The sequence below is a fragment of the Microcaecilia unicolor genome, chromosome 3 (genome assembly GCF_901765095.1).
Source record: "Microcaecilia unicolor chromosome 3, aMicUni1.1, whole genome shotgun sequence".
NCBI classification, from domain to species: Eukaryota; Metazoa; Chordata; class Amphibia; order Gymnophiona; family Siphonopidae; genus Microcaecilia; species Microcaecilia unicolor.
In genome coordinates this window covers 482,885,111-482,903,975 of record NC_044033.1, presented here as the reverse complement: position 1 = coordinate 482,903,975, position 18,865 = coordinate 482,885,111, and the positions used below count along the sequence as shown (strand labels likewise).

At 45.4% G+C, this 18,865-nt stretch overlaps 1 protein-coding gene across 1 annotated transcript in view; it reads right to left on the bottom strand.

Moving 5' to 3' along the window:
* Window positions 1–18,500, bottom strand: part of SENP6 (SUMO specific peptidase 6) — a 344,871-nt gene extending 326,371 nt beyond the window's left edge. The window contains 1 exon segment of the mRNA XM_030199054.1: window positions 17,986–18,500. Within this exon segment, the coding sequence (XP_030054914.1) occupies window positions 17,986–18,019 (34 nt within the window). The 5' untranslated portion in view covers window positions 18,020–18,500.
* Window positions 18,501–18,865: the final 365 nt, after the last annotated feature.

The following is an 18,865-nucleotide window of genomic DNA, read 5'->3' as shown; positions in this document are numbered from 1 at the left end:
GGTGCCCCACACCTGGAAGATCTGTCGCACTACACGGGAATTGAGCGACCACTCGTGAGGTTGCATAATCCTGCTCAACCTGTCGGCCAGACTGTTGTTTACGCCTGCCAGATATGTGGCTTGGAGCACCATGCCGTGACGGCGAGCCCAGAGCCACATGCTGACGGCTTCCTGACACAGGGGGCGAGATCCGGTGCCCCCCTGCTTGTTGACGTAATACATGGCAACCTGGTTGTCTGTCTGAATTTGGATAATTTGGTGGGACAGCCGATCTCTGAAAGCCTTCAGAGCATTCCAGATCGCTCGTAACTCCAGAAGATTGATCTGTAGATCGCGTTCCTGGAGGGACCAGCTTCCTTGGGTGTGAAGCCCATCGACATGAGCTCCCCATCCCAGGAGAGACGCATCCGTGGTCAGCACTTTTTGTGGCTGAGAAATTTGGAAAGGACGTCCCAGAGTCAAATTGGACCAAATCGTCCACCAATACAGGGATTTGAGAAAACTCGTGGACAGGTGGATCACGTCTTCTAGATCCCCAGCAGCCTGAAACCACTGGGAAGCTAGGGTCCATTGGGCAGATCTCATGTGAAGGCGGGCCATGGGAGTCACATGAACTGTGGAGGCCATGTGGCCCAGCAATCTTAACATCTGCCGAGCTGTGATCTGCTGTGACGCTCGCACCCGTGAGACGAGGGACAACAAGTTGTTGGCTCTCGCCTCTGGGAGATAGGCGCGAGCCGTCCGAGAATCCAGCAGAGCTCCTATGAATTCTAGTCTCTGTACTGGGAGAAGATGGGACTTTGGGTAATTTATCACAAACCCCAGTAGCTCCAGGAGGCGAATAGTCATCTGCATGGACTGTAGAGCTCCTGCCTCAGATGTGTTCTTCACCAGCCAATCGTCGAGATAAGGGAACACATGCACTCCCAGCCTGCGAAGCGCCGCTGCTATTACAGCCAGGCACTTCGTGAACACTCTGGGCGCAGAGGCGAGCCCAAAGGGTAGCACACAGTACTGGAAGTGACGTGTGCCCAGCTGAAATCGCAGATACTGTCTGTGAGCTGGCAGTATCGGGATGTGCGTGTAGGCATCCTTCAAGTCCAGAGAGCATAGCCAGTCGTTTTCCTGAATCATGGGAAGAAGGGTGCCCAGGGAAAGCATCCTGAACTTTTCTTTGACCAGATATTTGTTCAGGGCCCTTAGGTCTAGGATGGGACGCATCCCCCCTGTTTTCTTTTCCACAAGGAAGTACCTGGAATAGAATCCCAGCCCTTCCTGCCCGGATGGCACGGGCTCGACCGCATTGGCGCTGAGAAGGGCGGAGAGTTCCTCTGCAAGTACCTGCTTGTGCTGGAAGCTGTAAGACTGAGCTCCCGGTGGACAATTTGGAGGTTTTGAGGCCAAATTGAGGGCGTATCCTTGCCGGACTATTTGAAGAACCCACTGGTCGGAGGTTATGAGAGGCCACCTTTGGTGAAAAGCTTTCAACCTCCCTCCGACTGGCAGGCCGCCCGGCACTGACACTTGGATGTCGGCTATGCTCTGCTGGAGCCAGTCAAAAGCTCGTCCCTTGCTTTTGCTGGGGAGCCGAGGAGCCTTGCTGAGGCGCACGCTGCTGACGAGAGCGAGCGCGCTGGGGCTTAGCCTGGGCCGCAGGCTGTCGAGAAGGAGGATTGTACCTACGCTTACCAGAAGAGTAGGGAACAGTCTTCCTTCCCCCCAAAAATCTTCTACCTGTAGAGGCAGAGGCTGAAGGCTGCCGGCGGGAGAACTTGTCGAATGCGGTGTCCCGCTGGTGGAGCTGCTCTACCACCTGTTCGACTTTCTCTCCAAAAACATTATCCGCACGGCAAGGTGAGTCCGCAATCCGCTGCTGGATTCTATTCTCCAGGTCGGAGGCACGCAGCCATGAGAGTCTGCGCATCACCACACCTTGAGCAGCAGCCTTGGACGCAACATCAAAGGTGTCATACACCCCTCTGGCCAGGAATTTTCTGCACGCCTTCAGCTGCCTGACCACCTCCTGAAAAGGCTTGGCTTGCTCAGGAGGGAGCGCATCCACCAAGCCCGCCAACTGGCGCACATTGTTCCGCATGTGTATGCTCGTGTAGAGCTGGTAGGACTGAATTTTGACCACGAGCATAGAAGAATGGTAGGCCTTCCTCCCAAAGGAGTCCAAGGTTCTAGAGTCCTTGCCCGGGGGCGCCGAAGCATGCTCCCTAGAACTCTTGGCCTTCTTTAGGGCCAAATCCACAACTCCACAGTCGTGAGGCAACTGAGTGCGCATCAGCTCTGGGTCCCCATGGATCCGGTACTGGGACTCAATCTTCTTGGGAATGTGGGGGTTAGTTAATGGCTTGGTCCAGTTCGCCAGCAATGTCTTTTTTAGGACATGATGCATGGGTACTGTGAACGCTTCCTTAGGTGGAGAAGGATAGTCCAGGAGCTCAAACATTTCAGCCCTGGGCTCGTCCTCCACAACCACCGGGAAGGAGATGGCCGTAGACATCTCCCGGACAAAGGAAGCGAAAGACAGACTCTCGGGAGGAGAAAGCTGTCTTTCAGGAGAGGGAGTGGGATTAGAAGGAAGACCCTCAGACTCCTCGTCAGAGAAATATCTGATGTCTTCCTCTTCTTCCCACGAGGCCTCACCCTCGGTGTCAGACACAAGTTCACGGACCTGTGTCTGCAACCGTGCCCGGCTCGACTCCGTGGAACCCCGGCCACGGTGGGAGCGTCGAGAGGTAGACTCCCTCGCCCGCACCGGCGAAGCTCCCTCCACCGACGTAGTCTGGGAGCCTTCCTGGGAGGCGACCGCAGTCGGTACCGCACGCGGCACCGACGCCGGAGACCTCACCCCGGGCGATGGGCCAGCCGGCGCCACGCTCGACGGTACCAGTGGCGCAAGCACCCCCGGTACCGGAGGGGTAGGGCGCAACAGCTCTCCCAGGATCTCTGGGAGAACGGCCCGGAGGCTCTCGTTCAGAGCGGCTGCAGAAAAAGGCATGGAAGTCGATGCAGGCGTCGATGTCAGAGTCTGTTCCGGGCGTGGAGGCTGTTCCGGGCTGTCCAGAGTGGAGCGCATCGACACCTCTTGGACAGAGGGTGAGCGGTCCTCTCGGTGACGATGCCTGCTGGGTGCCGACTCCCTCGGCGACCCAGAGCTCTCGGTGCCGACACGGGAAGGGGACCGGTGTAGATGCTTCTTCGATTTTTTGGAGCGAAGCACGTCACCGGCGCTTCCCGGCACCGACGAGGAGGACGTAGAATGCAACCGTCTCTTCCTCGGGGCCGAGACCGAAGAGGGTCGGTCTCGGGGGGGCTGTACCGCAGGAGCCCTCAGGGTAGGGGGAGACCCACCCGAAGGCTCACCGCCACCAACAGAGGAATGGACAGCCCTCACCTGCACTCCAGACGAAGCACCACCGTCCGACGACATCAGCAGACGAGGTCCCGGTACCACCGACGTCGATACAGTCGTCCGATGTCTCAGCGCCGATGCAGAGGGTCGATGCTTCGATACACTCAATGCACTGGCGGCCGAGGATGAAGGTCTGGACGCTGAAGACGTCGATGCACTCGATACCCCCGGTGCCGATGCCGACGAAGAGCCCGAGAACAAAATGTTCCACTGGGCTAACCTCGCTACCTGAGTCCGCTTTTGTAAAAGGGAACACAGACTACAGGCCTGAGGGCAGTGCACAGCCCCCAGACACTGAAGACACGACGCGTGCCTATCAGTGAGCGAGATTACCCGGGCGCACTGGGTGCACTTCTTGAAGCCGCTGGAAGGCTTCGATGTCATGGGCGGAAAAATCACGCCGGCGAGATCAAAACTCGAAATGACGAAAATTGGCACCACAAAAATAGGGAGAAGGAAATTTCGACCGAGGCCTAACTAAGGCCTACCCCGACGACGAAAGAAAACTTACCGGGGCGAAAAGCTCGAAATACGGGAAGGGAAAAACCAAAAAGGGACTTCCCGAAACACTTTCTCAGAAGAAACGAGTCGAAAACGACGCGCGAGGTCAACTTTCCGGGGCACGAACGGCGAAACACGACCGTACTGAGCGCGGACAAAAGAAGACTGGCCGGCACGAGCCGGTTTCGGGCGGGAAGACGGCCGCGCATGCGCGGTGCGCATCGGCGCGCGAGGGCTAGCAAAGGCTTTTGCTAGTGAAGATTCCGATTGGAGGGGCTGCCGTGGACGTCACCCATCAGTGAGAACAAGCAGCCTGCTTGTCCTCGGAGAATACCATCACAAAAATGTTTATTTGGGCAAGTATGAATTCAGGCAGAAGTCATGGATGATCCATTTTCAGTTCATGCTGCTGCAGTAAAGGGTGCTCTGAGAGCAGTATCCATGGATCTTGCTAAGAAAATTTCTTACAACATATTACCACCCTCCCAACCTACTTGTATATGATCTATCATTCTCCATTTTATATCAGAAATTTCATGTTTGTGCTCTACCCAGAGTTGAACAAGTGGAGCTTCCATTTTATTAGTTAGACTTCGAGACTTATGCTCATTGAGGCGTATTTTTATGGGTCGTTTGCTCCTACCCACATATACCACATATATGGAAAGATTATTAAATTATAAAGAACAATCGTGGATTTTCTCTTTAAATTCAGTATATCCAGATGGATTAAATCGAGAAATAGAGTGGATGTCGGTAATTTGAAAAAATAAAGGGGAGGAGTTACAGTCCGGGTCTTGGGATTGGTAAGTGGTAAGAGATCAGCTGTTGAGGAATTGACGTAATTCACAATATAGAGAGAGAAAACGCCGCGGCCATTTGGAACACAGAGAGAGCAGCGGATATGTTTCCAGCTTTGGTTGAGGTATGATGGAAGTGGGATTTATTGAAATTGAAAAAAATATACAGTGGTGGAAATAAGTATTTGATCCCTTGCTGATTTTGTAAGTTTGCCCACTGACAAAGACATGAGCAGCCCATAATTGAAGGGTAGGTTATTGGTAACAGTGAGAGATAGCACATCACAAATTAAATCCGGAAAATCACATTGTGGAAAGTATATGAATTTATTTGCATTCTGCAGAGGGAAATAAGTATTTGATCCCCCACCAACCAGTAAGAGATCTGGCCCCTACAGACCAGGTAGATGCTCCAAATCAACTCGTTACCTGCATGACAAGACAGCTGTCGGCAATGGTCACCTGTATGAAAGACACCTGTCCACAGACTCAGTGAATCAGTCAGACTCTAACCTCTACAAAATGGCCAAGAGCAAGGAGCTGTCTAAGGATGTCAGGGACAAGATCATACACCTGCACAAGGCTGGAATGGGCTACAAAACCATCAGTAAGACGCTGGGCGAGAAGGAGACAACTGTTGGTGCCATAGTAAGAAAATGGAAGAAGTACAAAATGACTGTCAATCGACAAAGATCTGGGGCTCCACGCAAAATCTCACCTCGTGGGGTATCCTTGATCATGAGGAAGGTTAGAAATCAGCCTACAACTACAAGGGGGGAACTTGTCAATGATCTCAAGGCAGCTGGGACCACTGTCACCACGAAAACCATTGGTAACACATTACGACATAACGGATTGCAATCCTGCAGTGCCCGCAAGGTCCCCCTGCTCCGGAAGGCACATGACGGCCCGTCTGAAGTTTGCCAGTGAACACCTGGATGATGCCGAGAGTGATTGGGAGAAGGTGAGTGATTGGGAGAAGGTGCTGTGGTCAGATGAGACAAAAATTGAGCTCTTTGGCATGAACTCAACTCGCCGTGTTTGGAGGAAGAGAAATGCTGCCTATGACCCAAAGAACACCGTCCCCACTGTCAAGCATGGAGGTGGAAATGTTATGTTTTGGGGGTGTTTCTCTGCTAAGGGCACAGGACTACTTCACCGCATCAATGGGAGAATGGATGGGGCCATGTACCGTACAATTCTGAGTGACAACCTCCTTCCCTCCGCCAGGGCCTTAAAAATGGGTCGTGGCTGGGTCTTCCAGCACGACAATGACCCAAAACATACAGCCAAGGCAACAAAGGAGTGGCTCAGGAAGAAGCACATTAGGGTCATGGAGTAGCCTAGCCAGTCACCAGACCTTAATCCCATTGAAAACTTATGGAGGGAGCTGAAGCTGCGAGTTGCCAAGCGACAGCCCAGAACTCTTAATGATTTAGAGATGATCTGCAAAGAGGAGTGGACCAAAATTCCTCCTGACATGTGTGCAAACCTCATCATCAACTACAGAAGACGTCTGACCGCTGTGCTTGCCAACAAGGGTTTTGCCACCAAGTATTAGGTCTTGTTTGCCAGAGGGATTAAATACTTATTTCCCTCTGCAGAATGCAAATAAATTCATATACTTTCCACAATGTGATTTTCCGGATTTAATTTGTGATGTGCTATCTCTCACTGTTACTAATAACCTACCCTTCAATTATGGGCTGCTCATGTCTTTGTCAGTGGGCAAACTTACAAAATCAGCAAGGGATCAAATACTTATTTCCACCACTGTAGATAAATTAATATGCAATTTGATCAGTTGTTTTCATTTTTTAGGAGACGCACCTTGATACAGCATTTAATGCGAAACATGATTTCATGTCGGATCAGAAGTCTCCGAGATGATTAACGTTTTAAACAGAAAATAATAGAAAAGGAAGAAGAAAAAATACAGCGATATCTCATTTGAGCTAAGTGCAATTTTGACTAATATACTGAGTCAAGCTAATGAATGAAGGTTAATATTAAAATTATGGATCAATGAGAAGTACATGCCCACCATAAAAAGTGCCTGGCTCATGTTATAGCCTGAATGGTGGTGACATGGTTAGCTGATAGATCCTATATCTAAACATCCCATTAAGATTGTAGAAACAAAGCGAAAAGATATATTGGGAGTTGGGTAATAATAAAAAATTATTAATGTTATGGGAGGCACGGGCTGCTCAGACTTCCTAAAGAAAAAAGAATTTTATATCTGTTTGGAATTATTTACAAAATATATCACACAAAGCAAGTGCAGTAATGAGTAGGTTCCAGAGTGTATCACAAGTTGATTGTTGTTACATAAAGGGTTGTCCTGGGGTTTTCTGCCAGGGAATAACGGACATAATCATTTCAAAGATGGCCTGGGGTCATATGAGTCCAGGCAACGGGCCATCTCAGTTGTAGTTTTAAAGAAAATGGGTTAAGGGTAGGGTGGTAAGAAAAGGGGGAGGTCATAAAATCGGGATCATAAGTTTTTTTTAGTTCTGTCTTGTAAGGCATGTTACTCACTATTCTCTTTTTGTCTGCTTATTATGTAACAGATTGAAGCCATTGCCTAGACTTGCTGTTCAGTTATTTGATGTATGGTTCTTTTGATCCTGAATAAAAACTGTTATACTTTACAAAGGTGTACCTCTTGCAATATCAATTGCTTGAAAACAGATACAATTAGATCTGTTGGTCCTGGAGGAACCCAGGTCAACATTTGTCTCCCAAACCACATATTAGAATTGCTATCAAATACCCTGAAAATAAACCTTTGGGCATCTAATATAATAAAATGCACCGTGAACGTTCTGAAGACAACGTTCTGAAGTCACTCAAACACTCCCTGTAGGGTTCGTGGATTCATGGTGTGAAGCCAGCCAGCCGTCTCTGCCCCGCCCTCGCGTCAAACGTCATGACGTTGAGGGCGGAAAAAAAAAACAAACGGATCGCACCCACGCACGGTGCGTTTTATTATATTACATTTACCTCCGTGGTGGCGGTTCCGGCAGAGCAGCGTCAGGGAAGGAGGCGGCGCTCCCGACATCTCTAGCCTTCCCTTCGCTGTGTTCCGCCTTCTTCTGACGTCAAGGATGATGTCAGAAGAAGGCGGAACACAGCAAAGGGAAGGCTAGACGTCGGGATCGCCACCTCCTTCCCTGATGCTGCGCTGCAGAAACTGCCACGGAGGTAAATTTAAAAAGAAAAAAAAAGGGGGGGATGTTGGGGGGAAAGAAGAGGGTGGGCAGTAAAGTTGAACAATGGGAGCGGGAGGGCAGGGGAGAAACGACAGCATGGATGCGAAGGGGGGGGCATGGATGCGAAGGGGGGGGAGAAGAGGGCGGGCCAGGCTGGGACATGGGAGAGAGGGGAGCATGGATGCAAGGGGGGGTCATGGAAGGGAGAGAGGGGAATTGCTGGAAAAGGATGAATGGAGGGGGCAGGGGACAGAGGAGCATGGATGGGCATGGATTGGGAGGGCAGGGCTCAGGGAGAGAGGGGAACTGCTGGAAAGGGATGAATGGAGGGGACAGATGGGCATGGATGGATATGGATTGCAGGGCAGGGCTCAGGGAGAGAGGGGAATTGCTGGATAGGGATGAATGGAGGGGGCAGGTGACAGAGGAGCATGGATGGGCATGGATTGGGAGGGCAGGGCTCAGGGAGAGAGGGGAATTGCTGGATAGGGATGAATGGAGGGGACAGATGGGCATGGATGGATATGGATTGCAGGGCAGGGCTCAGGGAGAGAGGGGAATTGCTGGATAGGGATGAATGGAGGGGGCAGGTGACAGAGGAGCATGGATGGGCATGGATTGGGAGGGCAGGGCTCAGGGGAATTGCTGGAAACGGATAAATGGAGGGGGCAGGGGACAGATGGGCATATATTGGGAGGGCAGAGCTCACACTCTCTCTCTCATATACAATGTCTTTCTGACTCACACTCTCACACTGTCTCACATTCACTCTCTATGTGCCACACAGTCACTCACACACTCACTCTCACAGAGAATCTGTGTCTCACACACACTCTCTCTCTCGCACACACACACTCTCTCTCACACTGTGTCTCACATACACACTTGCACACACTCTCATTCTCACACACACACTCTCTCACAAACACACTCACACCCAGACTCACTCTCTCTCACACACACACACACTCACACTTTCACTCTGTCTCTCACACAGTCACTCTCACATACACTCTCCCAAACATACACACTCCGAGGAAAACCTTGCTAGCGCCCGTTTCATTTGTGTCAGAAACAGCCTTTTTTTACTAGTAATTACATAATGAACCTTTACAGATGTTTTCACATGTTAAAGGAATCATTCAGAGTAGCAGGAACAAATCATAAATCATATTGTCACAACAGGGGACAGAGGTTATCTGGACAAATTAAAAACATTATTCATACCTAATCATAAGTAGTCCTCAAGACCAGGGCTGTTTAACTGATACATCAAACCTTCAACTGTAACTCCTATATTTTTCTACTGTCCAACTCCTACCGAAACTAGGCTTTACCTTTTTAGTTCTGATCTAAAGTATGGGTAAATCTATATCTCTGTCTTGGATCTAAAGTTATAAGTATAAAATGATATTTACCATATTATAATGGGGGGGGGGGGGGTTATTTTGAAGCTGGAGTCAGAGTTGAAGTCAGTATATTTTTACTGACTCCAAATCCACCCAAAATTGCTTCCAACTCAGTCTCCGAAGCCCTGATCAAGACAAGATTTCTTCGCTAGTCTCTCTGGGGGCCAAAATATTTTGCTGAGAATTCTAAGAAGCCACATTTTCATCAGATGATCCACTTGAAGATAATTCCACTGAATCCACTACGTCCAATGACATATTTCAGATATTTAACTACTTGTGAAACTGAACGGATTATTTAATTCACTGCCCATGTCCCAATATCTATATTGGAAAACAAACATAAAATTAAACAATATTTAGCAGAACATTTGAGTAATCATCACTTGGGAAGAGAAGACACGCCACTGGTGATCCACTGACACGAGCTTGGGCATTCAGGCTATACAAACATTTCATGATTTGTTGATTGTGGAGTTAACACATCAGGAAAAGGGTTTTCAAAAGTTTTGGTAAGAGTAATTTATCACCTAATTTAATATCTGCTTTTGGTGGAGCTTCGAGCGAACAAAGATCTGATTATTCTAAAGGTGGATAAAACAGGAGCCACTACAGTTCAATCAGCCATTTATCAAGCGGAGGCACAAAGTAAATTGAGTGATGAGCAGGTCTATGAACATTTGGATCAAGATCCTACGAACATCTAAAAAGTACTATAAAAAATATAGTTGATGGAGCATTTCAACAAAATATGATTACTCAAAAAGAGATGACTTATTTATGTGTTGCACATTCAAAAACTCCATGTATTTACTTTGTGCAAAAAATTCATAAAAGTGTAGAGCCCCCCCCCCCCACCCCAGACGCCCGACAGTAGCCTTAAGGGGCACTATTTTAGAACCACTTAGTAAATTAGTAGATTTATTCTTACAATCCATTACAAAGCAAATGAAGTCTTATATACAAGATATGACAAATTTCCTATGTTGTCTACAATCTGTGAGAATTACAACAAACACCATATTAGTAACAATGGATATGGTAGCCTTATATACCCAAATCTTGCAACAGAGTGCATTAGATATTATTCAGTAGACCTTACTAGCTCGTGACCCTCCTTCAGTACATGACAACTCAATTTTTGATGCAGCTGGCTACTTTGGTCATTACAAAAAAATTATTTTTGCAACGATGGTCATTATTACTTGCAGACACAAGGTGTCAATATGGGGGCTTCATTAGCCCCTCAGCAGCGACTATTTGTAGCAGAGTTTGAGTAGAAAGTGATTTATTCATCTCCTTGGTTTGCCCATCTCACCTTTTGGAACAGAATTTTAGACGATATATTTTTCTTGTGGGAGGGGACACTGGAACAACCTAAGAGCTTTTTTTGCACGGCTTAATACCAAGTCTACAGCTTTACAATTTACTACAATTTGGCACAAAAAAATAATTTGAGTTTTTGGATGTGAAAATAATGATTACACAATACTGTGTTTCGCAAAGAGGTAGCAAGGCATACCCTATTACATTTTCAGAGTTCTCATTCTTACAAATTAAGATCTAGCCTTCCTATAAGTCAATACCTCAGAATACGGAGTATCTGCTCTAGAGAGCAGGATTTTGAATACCACGCAAATGAATTGCACACAAGACTTTTGGCCAGGGGTTATCCCCTTAAAGTTATTAAGAACGTGTATTTTAGAGTTAAATTTGCACGGAGAGATCTTTTATTACAATATTCTAATAGAGATTCTGAAAATAGGGTCGTAGCAGTACTGCCCTATATGATGGGTAGTTCTAAAGTCACAGCTTTGATTCATAAATATTGGGAGATTTTACAGGTTCATCCTGTTTTGCAAGAATGCCCCCTAATAGCTTATCAGAGGGGCAAAACCATTGGAGAAATGCTTTCATATAAACATTTGGATTATTTACAGTGTGATGAGAATTTAATTGGCCATGTTCAATGTGGTATTTGCCAATGGTGTGCATTAACCATAGAGGGAACTCATTGGCAAATGACAGGTAGCACATGCAACATTGCCGGAAGAACTAATACAAACTATAATAGCAGCAATGTTGTGTATGTGCTACAATGTCCTTGTCAGTTATATTATATAGGCAAGTCCAGAAGACTGATAAAGCAGAGACTAAATGAGCATAAGTCTATAACCAATACTGTTACTTTGACAGATCCCATTGGCGACAAAATCATCATGAATGGACAGATATAAAATGGCGAGTTATTGATCAGATATAACTGGGTAAAGAGGGAGGTGATGTAGATAGTTCACTCAATTATAAGGAGCAATGCAGGCTATTTACATTGGGGACTGTATTTCCAGTTTGAATTTAGAAATAGATTGGACCACAGCTATGTAAGCTCATTGGGTGACATCATCAGGTTGCAGCATTCTCATTGGTGTACAGTCATGCGATTTATTTAAATATAGCTGAGCACTGGTGCAATAGAAATAGAACATGGTAGGAATCAATGCAGTATGTGCGAGCTTTTGAGTATAAGGTATGTAAAACTTATATATTATAAACTTATGATTGTATATTCATTATTCTGATAGTTTTAATTTCTAGTTTTGGCGGACCACACCCTGAGGCAGCAATTTGCGAAACATGCTACATGTTGGTGGAGGCGTTTGTGCACTGCAAAATGTGAAATATTGAAGTATGCTTGCACAAGTTGACAATACATATTGGAATTTGCAATAATAAACAACTGAATTTTCTACTGAAATCATTTTGACTGGAACTGAATTGAAATTAGTTTTAGAATTTAAAGAGTAACAGCGTAACAAACAGCAAGTGATTAAACAGAACAGGTGGGTTTATGGTATAACAACCAATTATTGGCATTAACTGGGATTTACATGAACATCGTACTCTATAACAATGAGCACAGATATCCTATAGAACATAAATTCAAGAGGGCATGGCTGGGGGTGTTCCCAGAATTTACGCATATTGTTACAGGATAGGCCAGATTGGTGCCTAACTCAGCAGGCGTAACTGCCAGCACCTTGACATAAGCGCTGTTTATGCACTTGGCCGCTATTCTCTAAAGGGCATGAACCCTTTATAGAATCTAGTCCCATATTTGAAGTTATTTGTATAGGCCTATGCTTAATGTTATACTGGAATGAGATTAGAAAAGTTATTGATAGTTGTAATATGTTTGTGATTTTATGTCTGTTTACTTGTAACCTGCTTAGGTGATAGGCGGGCTATAAATATAGTAAGTAAGTAAATAAATAAATAAATAAATGTTACCCAACGCTTGCCTATCAAATGTTGCATTTAGGGCTACATTTCAAATAAAATTTAAATCATAGTTAATCACATGATTAAAGCTATGTTCCCCCAACCCCCCCCCCCCCCAAACACTGTAGCTCCTTGTGACCCTGGGCACGTCACTTAACCCTCTATTGCCCAGACTCACAAGGAGATGCAGTGTGGGGGGGGGGGGGGGGGAGAGGGAACACCACCACAACATATCTTTAATCATGCGATTAATCGTGATTACATTGGCCAGAGTCACAAGGAGCTGCAGTGGGGAAAAACTAAATAACATACCTTTAATCATACAATTACTGGTGATTATATTTTAATCAAAATGCAGTCCTAAATATATTAAATAAAAAAAATCATGAAAAGATAATACAAAATACAAACTAAAGAATCTAAAACAGCATGCAGAACAGCTGTAAACAGCCTTACAGTTTTCACAGCCTACTTCAGAAATGCAGCCCTAGTTGTTTTGCTATCACATTACACATACAATTAGTATAGGGTTGCTTTTACTATTACAATGAATATATGCTGTTTTTCTGTCAAATGACTATACGCTTGCAATGGAAAACATATGTTTGGGATTCATAAAATATCACTGCTTAAATGTGGAGCTGCTAAACATGAACACAATTGAACCAAAAATTGATCTGTTGCAAAAGGAGTTGTATATAAAAAAAAAATGGGAGCCAAGGCATGATCGTGTTATATGGGGATTTGTCAGGACTCTCAAGGCTAAACCTGGATTCGTGAGCCCTTGGACCACTGCCGAGGAACGGCAGTGGAAGGCAAAACCCCCCAACCAGCACTGGGCTAGCACACCAGCAAGGCAGGGACTGCAGATGCAGATAAGCAAGCCGAAACACACGGACTGGAACTAGGCTTCACCTACACTTGACTGCCGTTCCCCAGGGGTTGAGCCCCTGGGTGCAGGCAGCCAGCAGGACTTAGAGGAAAGCTGGTACTGGAGCAAGCAGGCTGGAACACCAAGAAACTCACACTAGAAAAGATTCTTAAACAAGCTTGGCCAAAACATGGTTCAGAATAGGAATCAGGATTTCCAAACAGGCTTGGTTAGAAGGAAACTGAAAGCAAGCAGGGCAGACACAAGCAGGAGGGAAACGGATGCTGAAGACAACCAGCCACAAACAGGACTTTAAGACAAGCTTGACTAACCAGGATAGGGCAGAAGCCCAAGGTGAACTGGGAACCAAACAAGACAGACTAGACAGGACACAAAGCTAGGCTACACAGACAAGAACTAGGGCAATGACTGAAAGCTGTCAAACAGCCACTAAGAAAGACATACATACAAGCAAGCAAGCAAGCAAGCAATAAAGCTGGACTGAAAGCAGAACCTAGAAGACAAACAAACAGAGAACACAAAGGCTAAAGTACACACAGGCACCAAGATCTAAACACAGAACAGGACAAGGCTAAAGTACATACAGGCACCAAGAAATAAGCACAGAACAGAACAAGGCAAGAGTGCAACTGCACACCGGTTACCTCGAGACCCTTGGCAATGCAAAGGCCCTGCTGAAAGGGCCAGGTGCCTAATAAAGGCAATCAGCAGGCTCAGCTGCAGGAATCTCAAGGCAGCTAAGGGTGAGGCTAGCTGACAAACTTCCAACCAAGTCTGAAGGGCTTGAATATCTGGACCGAACTGAAATGAAAGTCTGGAATGTGTAGGGAGACAGCAAGACAGTCTATGGCAGCCACCAGTTCTGGCCACCAGAGGGCGAGGTGAGCACAGCAAAAGAAAATAGTCACCACCGTGACAGATTTCCGTTATTGCAGTGCACATTATATCGGTGTTCCACTGTATTTCTATAGAGCAAGGTTCAGCTTATGCTTAAACCTAACTTACATTGCTATCTATGTACACATTTCATTATTTCTTCTTCCTACCCTAGAGAAACTGAAAGTTTGAAACTATATTGAGTTCTACTTTGTATTCTCTTATAAATACATTATCATGGTTTACTTCCTTATTTTTTATTACATGTTTTTCTATTACATTGCTTCAATTATGTAAACCTTTGTAATGCAATATGCTATCATAAAATTTATCATGTATGCAAGTTGCTATCATAAAATTTCATCACGATATAGTGTATATTCTATAACATGATGCACTGATCCCATCCACTTGTAAAATACATGGCCATGGAAATGACAACCATGTGAATGGGATCATGCAATACAAGAGTTATCACCTAGGTGAATGGTACCAGACCTGCAACATACAGCCTACAAACTACAGATTCAATATCCTAAAGACGTTGTGCACTACAACACTATTTGTTTCATTGCTTCATGAACTCTGCCTACAAAAGTAACTCTTCCATCCATGAAACTAAAGATCATCATTTCTACAAATACTGATCAAAACTAGTTTACATTTGCGGACATTCATGTTCTGCACTTATTACATTGCTTGCAGAAGCCATATTTACTTTGTATTTCAATATTATACACCTATGCATTTCAGCTTTTCCTCTGATTTTTCACAGTGGCATATGGGTGCACTACATAGCACTCTCACTGGAGCTCAGCTGTTTTTTATACTCCGCAGTGCTTCCTTCATCTTCCACTTTTTTCAGTGTCGGAAGCATAGCGATGGCGGGATTGGGGCGTGCTTAACACATGGGCTTCCTCGCCTGATAATGGAAAAAAGAAGGGCATCCCTGACGAGCACTTGGCCGACTTTACTTGGTCCATTTTTTCTTGTGACCAAGCCTAAAAAATGTACCCGAACTGACCAGATGACCACCGGAGGGAATTAGAGGATGACCTCCCCTTACTCCCCAAGTGGTCACTAACCCCCTCCCACCCTAAAAAAAACTTTTTAAATATTTTTTGCCAGCCTCTATGCCAGACTCAAATGTCATACCCAGCTCCCTGACAGCAGTATGCAGGTCCCTGGAGCAGTTTTAGTGGGTACTGCAGACCGTTCACTTGTCTATTAGATTGTAAGCTCTTTGAGCAGGGACTGTCTCTCTTTGTTAAATTGTACAGCGCTGCGTAACCCTAGTAGCGCTCTATAAATGTTAAGTAGTAGTAGTAGTGTTCAGACATGGAAACAAGCAAAAAAAATCAGATTTTTATTACCGTAAAGCTAATTTATTTTCACATTTAGTGCTAGTATTTACCTGCATTAGCATCATCTCTGTCTTTTACTGTTATTCATTTATTACTGGACTAGTTATCATCGTCCTTAACACATGCTCACAGTAAATCATTAGCCAGTCTTAAGAAGCGAGGCACCCTTATCACCTCTCATCTTAAGAGAGGGGGGGGGGGGGGACAGGATGATAAAATGAAATGGACAGAACCCAATATTCAAATATTATGATGTATACACATCCATGCTTCTCCAGGTCTCAGTATCTCTCTGTAGAACAATCAATTCTGTGGCCTGATACACATATTCTAGTGTATGTTTCCAGTGATTGGCATGCTTTTCCAACTCTGTGCACTTTTTTGTGTGGCCATCAGTTGTATAAAATTTGTTTACTGCATCAGGTGTAAAAACCTTTTTTTATATAAGTAATAAGTCCTGTACTTGGTTGCAATGCATCAGCCCTTTAGATAGATAGCTGATTATGTTATGTAAATATCAAAATAATAATCTGGAGCAAAGCAGTATGTTTTACCAAACTAAAGATACAGTTTTTAAAAAAAGGAAACTTTTGCTATTCAAAATATCCTCTGCAATACTACATAAGCTTTCAGCCAATAATATTTCTACTTCCAACTAACACTATATCATAATTTGAAACATATACTTTAAAAGTTTATTTATGGTTTAACAAATACTTACTGCAGTAAAAATCTGCATCTTATATTTGTAGTCGGCATGGAACATCTCAGAATTACTAAATCACTAAAGGGCCCTTTTGCTATACTGAGATAAGAAACAGGCTTAGCGCACCCTTATGCGGGACTTTCCCATGCAGTAACCCCAATTTAAATGCGGCAGTCAAAAAGGCTTTTTCCTATTTTATATATGGGCATGTGCTAATGTTAGCATTAACTTGCAGCCATTTAAAAAAAAATTAACACAGGCGTGCATACCGCCTCCTGTTTAGGAGACGCTAAGGGCTTTCGCGTTATGGATGGACTAACTAGTTAGCACGGTGATGTCAGCATGCTAGCTGGTTAGAACATCCATGCCCATTCTTCACCCTGACATGCCCCTCCAAAAAAAGGGTAACAAAAATTAAGTACAGCATGCTTAGCATGCACAGATGGCAACACTAGCAAGAAACATTTTAGCGTGTCCACGTTAAGACACTTTAAAGGCATATTTTCAAAACACTTAGCCTTCCAAAGTTCCATAGGTTTCTATGGAACTTTGGAAGGCTAAGTGCTTTGAAAATATGCCTCTTTTGCTGTGTTAAGTGTTCATTAGAACCTAACACAGCTTAGTAAAAGGGTCCCTTAGGTTCTTATGATAATCTACAGTAAAACTGACTTTACACAGATCATGAATTCAGACTTGTGCTCAACTGTTAAAAGTTAAGACATGATACAAAATACAGTACTACTACTACTATTTAGCATTTCAGCAGCTATATGGAGCTTTGTACAAAATTACCAAAACTCCCTGTTAAAAATACACCTTTCACATTTGTACACTTCTGTACAAACTCCTTACACCATGAAGAACATCACTCAAAACTGTAAACACAAAGGCACATAATTTCAAGATTCCATGTCCGAGATAAAAATATTTCTTTTGTGCGTTCATAGCACATTTCAAAAATCCTACAAGATACCTAAAGGTAGAAAAAAAAAAAAACAATGAAAGAAGCTTAATATGTCAAGCCAAGTCTCCGAGACGCCTTCTTTTTTAACTCGCAACCTAGACCTACATTCATTGTTTATGTTATTTTAAACAATGATAGATGTCAGACTGACACTCAAGAACTCTACCTTGGTAACAAAAGAAATGTGCAGAATAGGGTTCTTCAGCACACCCCAATAATTCTACAAAATGCTACAGAAGCAATCTTTGGGGTTTTTTTTGTTGTTGTTGTGTTATCTTATATTTTTACTCACCATCCTTCGTAATACACACAAAAAAAAGTGAATCGGGGAGGGAGAGAAAAGAGTTGTGGTAGGCCTCAACCAAGCCTTGCAGCCTGCCCTCCACCAGCCAAGCCAACAGCGAGCAAACCTATCACCCCCCTGGGAAGGCCTCGCCCGCAAACTTGGCCGGTCTGGGCCCTGGGAGGAGGAAATTCCGAAAACGGAAGGTGGTGGCTCCGTAACCTCTCTTCTCCCCAGAACCAGTGCGGCTAACCTAAGGCCGCGTTCGCCCCTACCTTGCAGAAACCGGTTCTCCCTGCTGCCAGCCATCTTCCAGCTCACTCCATAGTTCGGCTCAGGGAGCGGTTTCTTCAGCACAGACAACGGATAGACCGGGGAGGGGGGGGGAAGCTGTCACTGCCCAAACACACCACCAGCTGTTAGGGGACAAGTCGACGGCAGCGGCCAACACCGCTGTTCTTGAGGCGCCTTCCACTGGGGGAAGGGGTCGCGCGTTTCTCTCTGCTCCGTAGCCAATGCCGGATTCGTTCCCAGCCCCTCTTCCGCCGCTTCTCCTCAAATCCAAAGGCCACGGTGATCCCTCACTCCCCTCCTCCTGCTGCTGCTCGAGTAAGCGGAGCGACTCAAGTCAACTCGCGAGCCGCCTCCCTCCACAGCGCCGCCTTCCACGCGCAATAAATAAATGACATGAAATTGCATTACAAGGAACAAGAAAACAAACCAAAAAAAAAAAAAAAAGGCAAGCCGAGAAAAAGAGTGCTCGGCACAGGCCCGCGCGGCGGCCTAGTGGAGAGCGTGCCGGCCGCGCCGTGACTTCTACGTCTCGCGTCGCGACGCCTTTGTGTGTTGCTGGGGGGGGGGGGGGTTGGTGTGCTCGTTGCGTTCGCGTCCTCCTGCTCTAAGGCCCGTCTCCCGAGCCGAGAGCGGGCAGCGCGCTCCGGAATAACCGAGGCTGCTCATTTTTACCGAGAGCAGTATCGGGGTGGGGGGGGGAGGTGTTCTGGTATCTTGGATGACAAATTAAGATGCTTTTATTTATTTTTCTCTTTGGTCATTTTTTTGTTGTTTTATTTATTTATTTATTGCACTTGTATCCCACATTTTCCCACCTAGCATTAGTAGATAAATTGCTTATTACACAATTTGAGAAATTAG